Source organism: Equus quagga, chromosome 2, assembly GCF_021613505.1.
Source record: "Equus quagga isolate Etosha38 chromosome 2, UCLA_HA_Equagga_1.0, whole genome shotgun sequence".
Lineage (NCBI taxonomy): Eukaryota > Metazoa > Chordata > Mammalia > Perissodactyla > Equidae > Equus > Equus quagga.
Window position 1 is genome coordinate 92,648,662 of NC_060268.1, and position 17,766 is coordinate 92,666,427.

Genomic DNA, 17,766 nt, shown 5'->3' on the forward strand with positions numbered 1-17,766 from the left:
TGTTTTAGAGGGCCTTTTCCTTTGAAGGTGATTGAGTCTCTGCTTCCTGAGGGCAGTGGTTCAGCAGGGACCTGACTGGACAGACAGCCTAGTTGTCTTGTGGAGACTGGCCAGGATGGGCTGGGCCAGTCAGACTGGAGCAGACTGGAGAGCACTCTCTGCAGTAGTGACCCTTGGACCAGAGCCCAGGCTGGTCTGGCTCAACACCAGGGTTCTGTATTCAGATTGAACACTGACCACAGATTAGATTCTGTAGGTTATTTTTAATGAAATGCAAAAATTAGAATTTTGATTTGTGCATTCTGTCTTAAAATTGAAGTGCAAAGGGATTATTCACCTGGGGAAGCTCTTTGGTTGAACTTTAGTTAATTGAGATTATATTAAATAAATGCCTTAATAACCTGTTAATATTTCTAAAATGAATGGAGTACAGTAAATTCTTTTAAAGACTATTCATTATCTGGGTATTGATATTAGCCATCTGATATAGGCAACTGGTATTTGTGCAAAAGCTTTTCTTCAACTAGGACAGGCAACCTTTAAATTGGGATTTTTTGGCTAGAGAAATGTCTCGGATGTGAATATATTAAAACCTCTGGAGAAACTGATGTTCTTGGAGATCTAGGCTGGCTGGTGACTGACAGAACCAGTGAATACACTGAGAGAGAGAGGGGGCCAGTGAGAGTCTCTAGCCCCATCCTTTGTAGACAGCACACAAACAGCTTATGTGACTTATTCCAGGCCTCACGGCTGACTAGTGGCAAAAAACATCTAGACTCTAGTTTCTCTGGCATCAGAGCAGTCTCTTTGTTATCCAGTTGTACCAGAGAAAGAAGAGAAAATCTCTAATCTTTAAATGTTATGTGAAGCAGACTAATGGTTATCATTTTTAAACATTTTTTAAGATAAAAAACAAGGTGCCCAGTTAAATTTGTATTTCAGATAAACAATGAATAATTTTTTTAAATAAACTTTTTGTAATTGAAGAATAACATACATACAGAAACATGCACATATTGTGTGAATTCAGTGGATTTTCACAAGTCAGCACTCATCAGTGTAAAGAGCCCTCCTGTGCCCTCTCCCAGTCACCACCTCCCAGGACAATGGCAGCTACTATCCTGACTGCTGAAACTATGGCTTAGTTTTGCCTGTTTTTGAACTTTATATAAATGGAATCACATAGTAATATATGCTTGCTTGCCTGGCTTCTTTTGCTCTGTTTTTTCCTCCTCTTCCCCAACTATTGTTTTCCCCCCAAGATTTTATTTTTCCTTTTTCTCCCCAAAGTCCCCTGGTACATAGTTGTGTATCTTTAGTCATGCGTTCTTCCAGTTGTGGCATGTGGGACACCGCCTCAGCATGGCCCGGTGAGTGGTGCCGTGTCCGCGCCCAGGATTCGAACCGGCGAAACCCTGGGCCGCCGAAGTGGAGAGCGAGAACTTAACCACTCGACCATGGGGCCGGCCCCTCTCCCAACTTTTTTTGTTGTTTTTCCACATTAGTTATTTCTTTTACTTCCCTTTTTTTTTCTTTTAGATTTGAGGTGTAATTTATATACAGTAAAATCGACTCATTTTACATATACAGTTTGAATTTTCGTCATTGCATACACTTATGTAATCACCATCACCATCAAGATCTAGAACCATTTGATCACCCTAAAAAAGTTGCCTTGTGCTCTTTTTTTTTCCATTTTTTAAAATTTTTTATTAAGATGATGATAGTTTACAACCTGGTGAAATTTCCGTTGTACATTATTGTTAGTCATGTTGTAAGTACACGACTTCACCCTTTGTGCCCTCCCCCCCACCCCCCCCTTCCTCTGGTAACCACCGATCAGTTCTCTTTGTCTATATGTTAACTTCCACCTATGAGTGGAGTCATAGAGTTCGTCTTTCTCTGCCTGGCTTATTTCACTTAACATAACACCCTCAAGGTCCATCCATGTTGTCGTGAATGGGACGATTTTGTCTTTTTTCATGGCTGAGTAGTATTCCATTGTATAAATATACCATATCTTCTTTATCCAATCATCAGTTGCTGGGCACTTAGGTTGGTTCCACATCTTAGCTATTGTAAATAATGCTGCGATGAACATAGGGGTGCATGGGACTTTTGGAATTGCTAATTTCAGGTTCTTAGGATAGATACCCAGTAGTGGGATGGCTGGGTCATAAGGTATTTCTATTTTTAACTTTTTGAGAAATCTCCTTACTGTTTTCCATAGTGGCTGCACCAGTTTGCATTACCACCAACAGTGTATGAGGGTTCCTTTGTCTCCACAGGCTCTCCAACATTTGTCACTCTTGGTTTTGGATATTTTTGCCATTCTAACAGGCGTAAGGTGATATCTTAGTGTAGTTTTGATTCGCATTTCCCTGATGATTAGTGATGATGAGTACCTTTTCATGTGTCTCTTGGCCATCCTTATATCTTCTTTGGAGAAATGTCTGTTCATGTCCCCTGCCCATTTTTTGATCAGGTTGTTTGATTTTTTTGTTCTTGAGCTGTGAGAGTTCTTTATATATTATGGAGATTAACCCTTTGTCAGATAAATAACTTGTGAATATTTTTTCCCAATTAGTGGGCTGTTTTTTTGTTTCAATCCTGTTTTCCCTTGCCTTAAAGAAGCTCTTTAGTCTGATGAAGTCCCATTTGTTTATTCTTTCTATTGTTTCCCTCGTCTGGGGAATTATGGTATCTGAAAAGATTCTTTTGAAACTGATGTCAAAGAGTGTACTGCCTATATTCTCTTCTAGAAGACTTATTGTTTCAGGCCTAATCTTTAGGTCTTTGATCCATTTTGAGTCTATTTTGGTGAATGGTGAAAAAGAATGGTCAATTTTCATTCTTTTACATGTGGCTGTCCAGTTTTCTCAGCACCATTTGTTGAAGAGACTTTCTTTTCTCCATTGTAGGCCCTCAGCTCCTTTGTCAAAGATAAGCTGTCCATAGATGTGTGGTTTTATTTCTGGGCTTTCAATTCTGTTCCCTTGATCTGTGCACCTGTTTTTGTACCAGTACCATGCTGTTTTGATTACTGTAGCTTTGTAGTATGTTTTGAAGTCAGGGATTGTAATGCCTCCAGCTGTGTTCTTCTTTCTCAGGATTGCTTTAGCAATTCGGGGTCTTTTGTTGCCCCATATGAATTTTAGGATTCTTTGTGTTGTATTTCTATAAAGAATGTCATTGGGATTCTGATTGGGATAGCGTTGAATCTGTAGATTGCTTTAGGTAGTATGGACATTTTAACGATGTTTATTCTTCCAATCCATGTGCATGGAATGTCTTTCCATGTCTTTATGTCGTCATCAATTTCTTTCAAGAAAGTCTTGTAGTTTGCGTTGTATAGATCTTTCACTTCCTTGGTTAAATTTATCCCAAGGTATTTTATTCTTTTTGTTGCAATTGTGAATGGGATTGAGTTCTTGAGTTCTTTTTCTGTTAGTTCATTGTTAGCGTATAGAAATGCTACTGATTTACGTATGTTGATTTTATACCCTGCAACTTTGCTGTAGCTGTTGATCGTTTCTAATAGTTTTCCTATGGATTCTTTGAGGTTTTCTATATATAAGATCATGTCATCTGCAAACAGCAAGAGTTTTACATCTTCATTGCCTATTTGGATTCCTTTTATTTCTTTTTCCTGCCGAATTGCTCTGGCCAACACCTCCAGTACTATGTTGAATAAGAGTGGTGAAAGTGGACACCCTTGTCTTGTTCCTGTTCTCAGAGGGATGGCTTTCAGTTTTTGTCCATTGAGTATGATGTTGGCTGTGGGTTTGTCATATATGGCCTTTATTACGTTGAGGTATACTTTCCTTCTATACCCATTTTATTGAGGGTTTTTATCATAAATGGATGTTGGATCTTGTCGAATGCTTTCTCTGCATCTATTGAGATGATCATGTGGTTTTGGTTTCTCATTTTGTTAATGTAGTGTATCACGTTGATTGACTTGCGGGTGTTGAACCATCCCTGTGTCCCTGGTATAAATCCCACTTGATCATGGTGTATAATCTTTCTGATGTATTGCTGTATTCGGTTTGCCAGAATTTTGTTGAGGATTTTTGCATCTATGTTCATCAGTGATATTGGCCTGTAGTTTTCCTTCTTTGTGTTGTCCTTGTCAGGTTTGGGGATCAGGGTGATGTTGGCTTCATAGAATGTGTTAGTGAGTGCTCCATCTTCCTCAATTTTCTGGAATAGTTTGAGAAGTATACGTATTAAATCTTCTTTGGATGTTTGGTAGAATTCTCCAGAGAAGCTGTCTGGTCCTGGACTCTTGTTTTTGGGGAGGTTTTTGATTACTGTTTCTATTTCTTTATTTGTGATTGGTCTATTCAGATTCTCTCTTTCTTCCTGATTCAGTTTGGGGAGGTTGTAAGAGTCTAGGCATTTATCCATTTCTTCTAGGTTGTTCAATTTGTTGGCATATAGTTTTTCATAGTATTCTGTTATGATCCCTTGTATTTCTTTGGTATCCATTGTGATTTCTCCTCTCTCATTTCTAATTTTATTTATTTGAGACTTCTCTCCTTTTTTCTTAGTGAGTCTGGCTCAGGGTTTGTCGATTTTGTTAATTTTTTTCAAAGAACCAACTCTTTGTTTCATTGATCCTTTCTACTGTCTTTTTTGTTTCAATATCGTTTATTTCTGCTCTAATTTTTATTATTTCCTTCCTTCTACTGATTTTGGGCTTTGTTTGTTCTTCTTTTTCTAATTCTGTTAGTTGTCGTTTGAGGTTGCTTATGTGAGATTTTTCTTGTTTATTGAGGTGAGCCTGTATTGCAATGAATTTCCCTCTTAGGACTGCTTTTGCTGCGTCCCAAATGAGTTGGTATGGCGTGTTTTCATTTTCATTTGTCTCCAGGTAATATTTGATTTATTCTTTAATTTCTTCAATAATCCATTATTTGTTCAGTAGCATGTTGTTTAGTCTCTACATTTTTGCCCCCTTCCCAGCTTTATTCTTGTAGTTGATTTCTAGTTTCATAGCATTATGATCAGAAAAGATGCTCGATATTATTTCAACCCTCTTGGATTGATTGATGCTTGGTTTCCCAAGATATGATCTATCCTTGAGAATGTTCCATGCGCACTTGAGAAGAATGTGTAACCTGCTGTTTTTGGATGAAGTGTTCTATATAAATCTATTAAGTCCATCTGGTCTAATTTTTCATTTAATTCTATAATTTCCTTGTTGACTTTCTGTCTGGATGATCTATCCATTGGTGTTAATGGGGTGTTGAGGTCCCCTACTATTATTGTATTGTTGTTGATGTCTCCTTTCAGTTTTGTTAAGAGTTGCTTTATAAATTTTGGTGCTCCTGTGTTGGGTGCGTATATATATATATAAAGTGTTATGTCATCTTGGTGGAGTGTCCCTTTTATCATTATATACTGCCCCTCTTTGTCTTTCTTTATCTGTTTTACTTTGAAGTCTACTTTGTCTGATTATAAGTATGGTGACACCAGCTTTCTTTTGTTCATTATTAGCTTGGAGTATTGTCTTCCATCCCTTCACTCTGAGTCTGTGTTTGTCTTTGGGGCTGAGGTGTGTTTCCTGGAGGCAGCATATTGTTGGGTCTTGTTCTTTGATCCATCCTGCCACTCTGTGTCTTTTGATTGGAGAGTTCAATCCATTTACATTCAGAGTGATTATTGAAATGTGGGGGCCTACCGCTGCCATTTTATCACTTGTTTTCAGGTTCTCTTGCATTTCCTTTGTTTCTTGTCCCATGATTTTTGGATTACTAATTCAGGTAGGTAAATTTCTGTATTGGCTTTCTTCTTATTTGTAATTTGTGTCTTTATTCTTGTTATTTGTTTAGTGGTTACCAGGTGGTTTGTATAAAACATCTCATAGATGAGATAGTCCATTTTCTGATAGCCTCTTATTTCCTTAAATTAAAACGTTCCATCCCTTTTCTTTTCCCCTTCTAGGTTGTTATTGTCAGATTTTTTTTTTCCTCTTCCTTCTTGTGTTGTGAGTTTGTGGTTAAAATGACAGGATTTTATTTATTCTTGGTGTTTCCTTTCCTTTTATCTTTAATGTTTTATTTAACTTTTGCTAACCTGTTCTGATGGAGAGCTGCTACTTTCTGTTGTTCTCCTTCTACTTATCTCCTTTGCTCTGGGTTTTGTAACCCTTTTCCTTTTTTTGATTTTTCAGGTATGAGGGTCTTCCTGAGCATTTCTTGAAGAGGAGGTCTTGTGGCAATAAACTCCCTTAACTTTTGTTTATCTGGGAAAGTTTTTATTTCTCCATCGTATTTGAAGGATATTTTCGCTGGGTAGAGTATTCTTGGCTGCAGGTTTTTGTCCTTCAGAGTTTTGAATATATCATTCCAGTCTCTTCTAGCCTGTAAGGTATCTGCTGAGAAATCTGCTGACAGCCTTATGGGGGTTCCTTTGTAGGTTATTTTCTTCTGCCTGGCTGCCCTTAGTATTTTCTTTTTGTCGTTGACTTTTGCTAGCTTCACTACTGTATGCCTTGGGGTTGGTCTTCTTACGTTGATAAAGTTTGGAGATCTATTGGCTTCTGTCACATGAGGTTCCATCTCTCTCTCCAGGTTTCGAAAATTCTCAGCCATTATTTCTTTGAACAGGCTTTCTGCCCCCTTCTCCTTCTCTTCTCCCTCTGGTATACCTATAATCCTTATGTTGCATCTCCTAATTAAGTCGGATAATTCTTGGAGTGTTTCTTCATTTCTTTTTAGTCTTAGTTCTCTCTCCTCCTCTGTCTGCAGCATTTCTATATTCCTATCCTCCAAGTTACTAATTCTGTCCTCCATATTATCGACACTACTGTTCAGAGAGTCCAGATTTTTCTTAATCTCCTCCATTGTGTTCTTCATCTCCAGTATTTCTGCTTGGTTCTTCTTTATAGTATCAAGCTCTTTTGTGACATAGCTCCTGAATTCGTTGAGTTGTTTATCTGTATTCTCTTTTAACTCATTGAGTTTTTAAATAATGGCTGTTTTGAATTCATCGTCATTTAGGTTATAGATTTCATGGTCTTTGGGATTGTTTTCTAGGTACTTGTCATTTTCCTTCTGGTTTGGAGATTTAATATATTTTTTCATACTGCTTGATGGCGTGGATTTGTGCCTCCACATAGAGATAGAGTTTAGTTACTGCTTCCACTTGTTTCTAGTGGTATGTCGGGGGTAGCAGCTGTTTAGATTGCACCGACCAGGAACCCTGTCAGCTGTTGCTGACTGGACCTGGGCTCCTCCTCGTAGTCACAGTGGTCCTGTGGGGTCCCTCTTCAGCTGTGGGGGCAATCGCAAGGGGGCTTCAGGCTGCTGGTGCCTACTGTTGCAGACCACCTAGACGTGCTCCCTCCTTGGGGTCTGCAGTGGTGTTATGGGCTTTCCCAGCAGCCGGGAGCAGGATCACCTATATTCACAGCTCTGTCACTGTCAGAGCCCACAAAATCTCACTTGTCCACTATAGGTCACAGCAGAGCTATAGGTATCTTCTGCAGTCTGTGATTAGCTCACCTAGCTGTGCTACTTTTGCCCCAGGGCCTTCCAGCCTTGTGATTGCCGGTTGGGGCCTCTCCACTAGTGCTGTGCAGAGGCTTTCGCTGAGGCTGCTGTGGGACCCTGGAGTTTCCCCCTGGGCCATGGAGCCAGGCCACTGGAGATCCACCCAGCCCCCGACCACACCCACAGGATCTCTGGGTGCCTCTTGCCTCCTCTGAGACACAGCCAGAGTCTGTGAGTCCAGAGGTGTCTGGCGGGCTGCTGCCCTGCCCGGGATCCTCCTCTTTGGGAGCCTCCTGGCATTCTGAATGCTGGGCAGGACCTCTCTGCTAATGGCGAGTGAAGGCTTTCCCTTCCGCCAGTGCGGGACCCTGGAGTCTCCCCCTGGGTTGCAGAAACTGGCAGCTGGAACTCCACCCAGCCCCAGAGCACTCCCACGGGATCTCCGGGAGGCCCTTTTCCCGTCTGGGAGACAGCCGGAGTCTGTGAGTCTGGCGGCGGCTGGCGGGCTGCTGCCCTGCTCAGAATCCTCCTCTTCAGAAGCCTCCCGGTGTTCTGAATGCCAGGCAGAGCCTCTCCGCTAATGGTGAGTAGAGGCTTTCCCTGCCGCCGGTGCAGGACCCTCGAGTTTCCCCCTGGGCTTAGGTGTAATAGCGAGGGGCTTAATTAGGGCTATAGTCACCTGTTTCCACCGTCGCTCCGCCGGCGTGCAAACACTCCTGCCCTTGGTGCGTGGTGATGCTATGGGGGAGTCCACTGGAAGAAAGTCACTTGCAGGTACTAGGCTGTCCGTGGGTCACCTATCTCCACCTCCTCCCGGGGGGAAGTCCATCCGCCTTCCGATGTATAGCAGCACAGGTCTCTCAGGCGTCCTGAGGTGCTATATGGATATCCTTTGTTAACCAATGAATGTCCAATTAGTTGTAGATTCGAAGGGGGAGAGACAAAGAAGACTACTCACTCCGCCATCTTGGTGATGTCTCCTTGTGCTCTTTTACTCTTGATCCCCTGCCCTGATCCCAGGCAGTTAATTTGCTTCCTTTCACTGTAGTTTTGCCATCTTCTTCTTCTTTTGTTTTTTTTTTTGAGGAAGATTAGCCCTGAGCTAACTGCTGCCAATCCTCCTCTTTTTGCTAAGGAAGACTGGCCCTGAGCTAACATCCAAGCCCATCTTCCTCTACTTTATAAGTGGGATGCCTACCACAGCATGGCTTGATGAGTGGTGTGTGTGTCTGCGCCTGGGATCTGAAACAGTGAACCCTGGGCCTCTGAAGTGGAGTCCTCAGACTTAACCACTACACCACCGGCAAGCTCCTGTTTTTTTTGGTTTTTTTTTTTTAAAGATTGGCACCTGAACTAACATCTGTTGCCAATCTTCTTTTTTTTTCTTCTTCTTCTTCTTCTCCCAAAGCCCCCCAGCACACAGTTGCATATTCTAGTTATAGATCCTTCTAGTTGTGGCATGTGGGACACTGCCTCAGCATGGCTTGATGAGCGGTGCCATGTCTGCGCCCAGGATCCAAACCTGTGAAACCCTAGGCTACCGAAGTGAAGCGGGCAAACTTAACCACTTGGTCACGGGGCCGGCCCATTTTTTTTTTTTTTTTTTTTAAAGATTTCATTTTTTCCTTTTTCTCCCCAAAGCCCCCAGTACATAGTTGTATATTTCTCGTTGTGGGTCCTTCTAGTTGTGGCATGGGGGACGCTGCCTCAGCGTGGTTTGATGAGCAGTGCCATGTCCGCGCCCAGGATTCGAACCAATGAAACACTGGGACACCTGCAGCGGAGCGCGCGAACTTAACCACTCGGCCACGGGGCCAGCCCCCGGCCCGTTTTTTTTTTTAACAAAAGGATTTATAGGGGCTGGCCGGTGGTGCAGTGGTTATGTTCTGCTTCAGCAGCTCAGGGTTCACCAGTTTGCATCCCAGGTGCGGACATGGCACCACTTGTGGTAGGTGTCCCACATATAAAGTAGAGGGAGATGGGCATGGATGTTAGCTCAGGGCAAGTCTTCCTCAGCAAAAAGAGGAGGATTGGTGGCAGACGTTAGCTCAGGGCTAATCTTCCTCAAAAAAAAAGGTTTTGTAATTCTCTCTTATACTGCTTAGGTAGAGTCATTGATGAAAGTCCAGATTCTGAGTATTATTAGGAAGATTGAATTTCCACAATATAATATGATACTGAATTTTGCTCTGCCAGTGTTGTTGTGTTTTAAGAGAGAAGTGGAGGGGAGTGGTTAAAGATAAATTAAGCTGAATGCTTGTTTTCAATTTGTTTTATCCTTGAGGCCATTGAGAAACTAGTTTATTTAGTTCCTTTAAATACTTCTTTTAGTCTGGAGTCACTGGCTCATGTAACTGACTTCTCTTTTGCTTTTCAGTGAGGTGCTGGCAGAGGAGTCCATAGTATGTCTCCAGAAAGCCCTGAATCACCTTCGGGAAATATGGGAATTAATTGGGATTCCAGAGGACCAGCGGTTACAAAGAACCGAGGTTGTGAAGAAACATATCAAGGTGAGTTGAGAAGTACTGGGCTCTTTGCAGTGGGACGGGGTAAGATCGCTGAGATAGCATATAGAAGTGACACTAGGATGTCACATGCTCTTCTGGTTTTGTTTGTTTTTAATTCCTTTCTTAAAAATTTGTATTTATGAAGGTTTTGGTGTTATTTATTGGTTTGGGTTTTTTTTTCCCATTGGCCTTAAATTTTTATAGGACTGTTTTTTCTCTTGTAGGACCTCCTGGATATGATGATTGCTGAAGAGGAAAGCCTGAAGGAAAGGCTCATCAAAAGCATCTCCATCTGTCAAAAAGAGCTGAACACCCTGTGCAGCGAGTTACATGTCGAGCCATTTCAGGTACCTGGTCGGGTCTCTGGGGATCCTGCTTGAGTCTGAGATTTAGGAAGGAGCTTTGACTTAGGGCTGCAAGTGGAAAGTTTCTTTGTAGGGTAGGGTGGTACTGGACATGAGAAGTGAGGAAACACGCTGCCTGGTTAATTAGTTCCAGCAAAGTAATGTTCACTTATGTAAAGGGTTGCCCACCCTGTTGAGAGGTGAAGAAGCTAATAAGTGTTGCAATGGTTTGATCAAAAACAAGCTTTCTTTGGCTATCAACTTGTAGGGCATATAAAAATTTTTTAACCCTGAGGAGAAGCCAGGCAAGATGGTACTATACTATTCTTTCTTTGAACGAAAATGAAAAGAACTACCTAGGAAGCAAAAGTAACTAGTGATGCAAGGGAAAGTTACCCAAAAACCTGCCTTTGTGGGTTTTTTCATATCCAGAAGCTGCATACCACTGAGCCAGCCAAAATGGCTACTTGAGAAGAAATGTCTCCATAGCTGGATATCAGGAGGGCATGGGCAAGTTCAGAGCATGCCACAGTTACCGTGGACCTAGCTGAGAGGTTGCTGTATTATGGCCCAGCACAAGTCAGGGGCTTAAACGAGGACACCAACAAGGATGAAATGAATAACAGATGGGGCCCCAAAACATATCCCTGGGGAGAACCAGTAAAAATAGTGTTGGAATCCTAAAAATGAAAACATACGTGGAGTGTGGGAAGGTGATCAGAACAGATGTGGGTGCAGGGACAGCACACTGTGGCTGGTGTGGCACCCATAAGGTTCTTGGGTCCCTCCCCCTGTTACAGGAAGAACTGCCTGGATATCTAGATGGAGTCAGCCTAGGAGGGAGACTGCTTTTAAAGCATTAAGGACACTTCATACCTGGCAGCCAAGAGCAATCAGGCAGACCATGACATCAGTGGGGTTTCCTGGAATTAACAGAAATGGCATAAATATCATTGATTTTGGACAAATAGTTTCATTTGGACTTTTTTTTTAAATTTAAATTTCGATGTGAAATTTAATGAGAGGTTAGGTGTACAGTAGCCCCTCTCCCTTAAATTACATGAGAGCTCTTAATTCACCGGTGTTGAATAGGACATACAACTGCCACTTTTTTTTTCTGTTCATCAGTTAGGAGTAGAGCAAGGACTACTAAATTTTTACTCGTTAGGTGATGTTCTTAGGATTATTAGGTTGAGCGTTTAGTTACAAGCTAAATATAATACCCTATAGCCGACTCAAAGCAAACTTTCCAACCAATTTTCACCTCTTGCAAAGTGCCCTGGTACCTTTCTTTATTAGATGCTTTCCTTAGGGGATCCTCTTTGTGCCATATTCTGTTGGCCATGAGTTGACTTATTTGTAAGTTTAACTAAAAGTCCATCATCCTAGCCTTCTTCCGTTGTCCTTCTCTTCCTTGGAAGAAATCCACCTGGAACCTTAGAACAGTGGTACATTGTCTTATATTCCAGGAAGAAGGAGAGACAACCATCCTGCAACTAGAAAAGGATTTGCGCACTCAGGTAGAACTCATGCGAAAACAGAAAAAGGAGAGAAAACAGGAACTGAAACTACTTCAAGAACAAGATCAGGAACTGTGTGAAATTCTTTGCATGCCCCACTATGATGTTGGCAGCACCTCGGTTCCCAGCTTAGAAGAGCTGAGCCAGTTCAGACAGCATGTGGCAACACTGAGGCAGGCAAAGGTATGCTGCTGCATTCGCACTTCCTCAAAGGTCGCCTCACTTTCCTCTGCGTAGCTCCTAATCATCTTATTTTATAGGCGTCCAGGCATGAGGAGTTTGTCAACCTAAAGAGACAGATCATACTGTGTATGGAAGAATTAGATCACACCCCAGACACCAGCTTTGAAAGAGATGTGGTGTGTGAAGATGAAGATGCCTTTTGCCTGTCTTTGGAGAACATTACAACACTACAGAAGTTGCTGCGGCAGGTAAGGTCTACTCAGATTACGGCCTGGGATCTCCAGCAATTTGAAAAAATAGAGTTTTTTTTCCTTGAGTCTTAAATAAGGAGCCAGTCTAACTGAAGAGAATGAGAGAGGATAAAATAGTATTATATGATATACAAACTTGACTTTCTTTTTTTTAACAAAAAATGTGTATGTACCTCTAAGAATGTGAAATTGAAATTTTGGATGAAATAATAGTCATGTGAATTAGCTTAGTGTTTAATTGAAAAAAATCTTTTTTAATTCAAAATTTTAATCCAAGTCTTGGGGTTTGAGATCCTACTATAATGACAGCCTTACAGTTGGTGTTCAGAAGTCATCAAAACACGGCTCTTCACAATCTTGTAAAAGTGCTTCTTCTCCATGTGGGTCCAGACTGTCTTTGTGGGAGGCCAGAGGGCTAGCATTTTCTGTGCTGCTGCCTTTGCTATAACCACGGCTCTCTTTGCTACAGCTAGAAATGCGAAAGTCACAAAATGAAGCAGTGTGTGAGGGTCTGCGAGCTCAGATCCGAGAGCTCTGGGACAGATTGCAGATACCTGCAGAAGAGAGAGAAGCTGTGGCCACGGTTATGACTGGGTCAAAGGCCAAGGTCAAGAAAGCGGTAAGAAACCCAACAGGCGCTGGGTCCACAGTCAGTATGAGCAGAGCTTCTGTGTCAAGTCTGATGTGTTTACCGCTTCTGCCTTGAGTGAGTTTGTTTTTAATACAAGCATCAGAGAAAGTTGGCAATAGCTTGTTCATCTTCTATCTTTTGTGTACATTTCTTAGATTTCTGGCTCCTATAATGTTATAGAGTGTTGATTTACCCCTGTGGCTTTGTGTTGTAATTTTATTTGAAAAGGGGGAACTTTTAGAGCCAGCCCTGCTGGCCTAGTGGTTAAAGTTCAATGTGCTCTGCGTCGGCGGCCTGAGTTTGGTTCCTAGCCACAGAGCCACACCACTGTCTGTCAGTAGCCATGCTGCAGCAGCGATTCACATAGAAGAACTAGAAGGACTTACAACTAGAATATACAACTGTGTACTGGGGCTTTGGGGAGAAAAAAAAAAGAGAGAGAGGAACTGATGTTCCTCTGGCAACAGATGTTAGTTGAGGGCGAATCTTTCCCAGCAGAAAAAAAAAGGTGAGGGGGAAACTTTTGCAAATCTCCATGAATATAAAAGCATGACAGGCACCTTTAACAGGTCTCTTTGTTTCAGCTGCAATTAGAAGTGGATCGGTTGGAAGAACTCAAGATGCAAAACATGAAGAAAGTGATTGAGGCCATTCGAGTGGAGCTGGCTCAATACTGGGACCAGTGTTTTTACAGCCAGGAGCAGAGAAACGCTTTTGCCCCTTACTATTCTGGTTAGTATAGAAGCGGTGGTCTTCAGCTGGCCTGCTCACTTGTCTTTTACAAGTGCATACATTCACCAGGAAGTATTTCCTCTGCTGAACAGATATAGCCACCTTTTCAAGCCATTCAGCATAAACTGCCATTCCTGTACAAAGAACCATTTGCACATGCTATTAGGAAACAAGGGCTCTCTTGATTTCTGAAGTAGTATATCACTGTAACCTGTACTTGTGAAGCTTAAGTTTACCAGGTGCTTACTCTATGCCAGATGCGCTGTCAAACCCTTAACAATAGGATCTCACTTAATCCTCATATCAACAGATGAGGACACTAAGGCACATAAATGTTGAGCAACTTAGCCCAGAGGCACACAGCAAGCAGGTCAATGGCAGAGCCCACATTTGAGCCCACAGAGTTGGAGCCCAGCGCCCAGTGGAATTCTGGTCTGACCTGAACTGAATATAAATGTAAGGCTGTCTTTACTAAATTCAACAAGTGTTTTTGGACATTATCTGTGACCTAACCCTCTACTGGGCAGGGTAGAAAGGGACAATATGAAAGAAACTAAGACAAGGCAAGAGATGACAGAGGTTTGAGAATCTGAATCATTTTAGTCCACACTCCAGTCCTTTAGTCCCTAGTACTCCCAGGCTGATCGTGACAAACCTGGCTTTTACTATCCATAATATAGACTTATTTATTGTACTATTTTTACTATAAGGAAGAAAAATATTTCCATCTTAGGGGGACAAAGGATTAGTAAATTGGGATACTAAACACTAGAAGAATTTTTTAAAATTACTGGGCCTATATCTTGCAGAGGACTACACAGAAAATCTGCTCCAACTCCATGATGCCGAGATTGTGCGGTTAAGAAACTACTATGAGGTTCACAAAGAACTCTTTGAAGGTGTCCAGAAATGGGAAGAAAGCTGGAAGCTCTTCTTAGAGTTTGAGGTAGTGTCCTAGTTTTTGTTTTCCTTAGAGTACAATAAAGTGTTCAGAAACCATGCCCTGGTTAGGGTCCGAGTCCAGTTTCCTTTGCTCCTTACCAGTTTCTAATACCATATTGGTATTAAATCTCTGAATTACTGCTAACTTATCTGTATTTGTTAAGCTTGTATGCAGGAACATATAAGAGAAAAACCCAAAATTAATGGCTTAAATAAAGTAGAAGTTTCTTACATAAAGTCCAGAGGTAAGCAGTGCAGGGCAGGTATGGCAGTTCCACAGTCAGTAGGGGCCCAGGCTTCTCCCTCTCATGGCTCCCCTCCCACTAATGGGTGGGCCTTATCCTCAGGGCCAGGGTGGCTCCCAAGCTCCCACCTTAGCACTTCAGGCAGCGTGGTAGAGGAAAAAACACAGAAGGCGTGGCCCCTCCAGCCCCACTAAGGGCTCCTCCCAGGCTCTCCTCACAGCACCTCTGCTTACATGCACACCAGCTGCTGGTGAGGCTGGGAGAATTGCTGCCACAGGTAAATGTGGGTTCTGTTACTAAGAAAGGAGAAAGAATGGGTGTTGGGGAACACAACTAACATTCTCTACCATTCCAACTTTGGCTATTTTCATAGAACATTGTCTGGGTATTGGGGTACTATTTTTTTTTTTTTTTTAAGATTTTATTTTTCCTTTTTCTCCCCAAAGCCCCCCGGTACATAGTTGTGTACTTTTAGTTGTGGGTCCTTCCAGGTGTGGCATGTGGGACACTGCATCAGCATGGCCTGATGAGCAGTGCCATGTCCGCACCCAGGATCCAAACCAGCAAAACGCTGGGCCGCCGAAGCAGAGCGCACAAACTTAACCACTAGGCCACTGGGCCGGCCCTGGGGGCACATGTTTTTACTCTGAATTCCTTTTCTTCTGATAGACTTTGCATATACTGGTTCCCAAGGCATTTTAGAGCTCAGGGCTGGGACTAGAATGAAGCAAATGAGGCATGTAGGGCACACAATTCAAGGAGACTCATTCTCTGTTAGAGCTCAAAGGGGCCTTCTTAGAATCCTGAGTTCAACTCCCACAAGTTTACAGGCAGGACACTAGGACTCAGAAGTGGAGAGAATTGTCTGAAATCTTATAGCTGTTTAAGAACAGGTGTCCTAGTCTTCAGTGACTCTTTACTTTGGTTGAAAGCAAGAAGCAGGAGTAGTAAATGTCAATAAAGAGCCAAATAAGGAACCTTTGTAGACATGCCAGTATTTAAGAAAAAAGAAACTACCATCCCCTTTAGTGAGCATTTATAAGCAGTCACCAAACAAGCAGTCTGGAAGGGAAATAGAATTTCTTTACAAGCTTGGCCCTGAAATCGTCAAGATTGTTTCTAAACTTTTCTGATTATCTGACCCTATTTTTGAGTGTAGAGACCTAATTTATATTTACAAGTTATATACTCATGTTCTGATATACTGTATATATGATAGAATAGAAACAAAAGAAGAATAAGAAACCTACCACTTTACATTTTTTACTTGTCCATTTTGAGGGTTAATTTCATAAATATCAGATTATCTATAAACCCCTTAACTGGGCAAACCCCTTAATTTAAGCTGCGTTGTCTCAATATGCCAGAAGTAAGGGGGCAAGTAGGGGTGCCACCACCAAGCCCTCCGAGTGTAGAACCCCCTCTTGTCCCTCTGCGTACCTCATTTCCTTTTGACAGCCAAACCAAGGAAGGGACCAGCGACACTGTGCATTAAATAGGGAAGCCTGTCTTAGACTTTTTAGACTGAAAAGGAAACAGCAGTTTTCCTGCACGCCAGTGGATGATCTTGCCTATTCCCGGGAGTGCTCACCCTCCGCTCCCCCGCTTCAGAACTCCACCATTTCTCACTGCTGAGAGTGGATGGGATGCAAGACTCCTGGAAAGTCTACTTAATAATATTTATCAGTTGATGAGAGCAAGGCATCATAGCAGAAGTAATTGTTCTGTCTAGGGGTTTATGCTAATTAAAATGTTTTTGTCAGGGGCGGGCCAGTGGCGCAGTGGTTAAGTGCGCGCATTCCGCTTCGGTGGCCCCAGGTTCGCCGGTTCGGATCCTGGGTGCAGACATGGCACTGCTTGGCAAGCCATGCTGTGATAGGCGTCACACAAATAAAGCAGAGGAAGATGGGCATGGATGTTAGCTCAGGGCCAGGCTTCCTCAGCAAAAAGAGGAGGACTGGCAGTAGTTAGCTCAGGGCTAATCTTCCTCAAAAAAAAAAAAAATGTATTTTTCACAGAGAAAAGCTTCAGATCCAAGTCGATTTACGAATCGTGGAGGAAATCTTTTAAAAGAAGAAAAGCAACGAGCGAAGCTCCAAAAAACACTCCCTAAGGTAATATTGTTGCTAAGAGTTCTTGGTGCTTGGCTCCAAAATACTTCACTTTTTGTATATTTGCAGCTTTGACTCATTTTGCCACAAAACTCTTCTCTTCCAAAGCTTAGGCAAAGATAGGAAGCTTATACTAGGCCTTCCTAGTATAAGCAACTGAATATGAAGGTTCATTAGCTTTCCAGGGCTGCCATGACCAAGCACCACAGACTGGGTGGCTTAAACCACAGAAATTTACTTTCTCACAGTTCTGGAGGCTGGAAGGCTGAGATCAAGGTTGGCAAGGAGGCATTCTTCTGAGGCCTCTCTCCTTGGCTTGGAGGTAGTTATCTCTTCCCTGTGTCTTCACATGGTCTTCCTTCTCTATGTGTCTGGGTCCAAATTTTCTCTTATAAGGCCACCAGTAGTCATGTGAATTAGGACCCACTCTAATGACTTCATTTTAACTTAATTACTTCTGTGTTCAAATAAAGGACCACTTTCTGAGGTACTGGGGCTAGGACTTCAACATATGACTTTTGGGGCACACAGTTCAGCCTGTAACCCAAGGCAAGCTTTTTAAAGTGCTGTGGGCTTCGTTCCTATTCTCTATTTTGGTAATAACAGCATTTATTAAATTAAGTGCCACGTACTATTTCAAAGTGCTTTCCATTTATTCATTTAATCGTTATAACGTCCTTGTGAGGTTGGTATTATTTCCATTTTTACAGATGAGAAAACTGAGGCACTGAGAACTTAAGTACCTTGCCCCCTTTTCATAGCCAGTGAGAGGTAGCTTCCGGGTTGGAACCCAGGTAGTGC

General features: G+C 42.3%; 1 protein-coding gene across 4 annotated transcripts in view; it reads left to right on the forward strand.

Moving 5' to 3' along the window:
• Positions 1-17,766, forward strand: part of PRC1 (protein regulator of cytokinesis 1) — a 28,996-nt gene that overhangs the window by 4,220 nt on the left and 7,010 nt on the right. For all 4 annotated transcript variants that reach the window (XM_046655168.1, XM_046655169.1, XM_046655171.1 and 1 more), the window contains exons 2-9: positions 9,877-10,009; positions 10,231-10,353; positions 11,820-12,053; positions 12,131-12,301; positions 12,774-12,923; positions 13,520-13,667; positions 14,477-14,613; positions 16,873-16,968. In XM_046655168.1, coding sequence (XP_046511124.1) covers positions 9,877-10,009; positions 10,231-10,353; positions 11,820-12,053; positions 12,131-12,301; positions 12,774-12,923; positions 13,520-13,667; positions 14,477-14,613; positions 16,873-16,968 — 1,192 coding nt within the window. The remainder of the gene's footprint in view (positions 1-9,876; positions 10,010-10,230; positions 10,354-11,819; positions 12,054-12,130; positions 12,302-12,773; positions 12,924-13,519; positions 13,668-14,476; positions 14,614-16,872; positions 16,969-17,766) is intronic.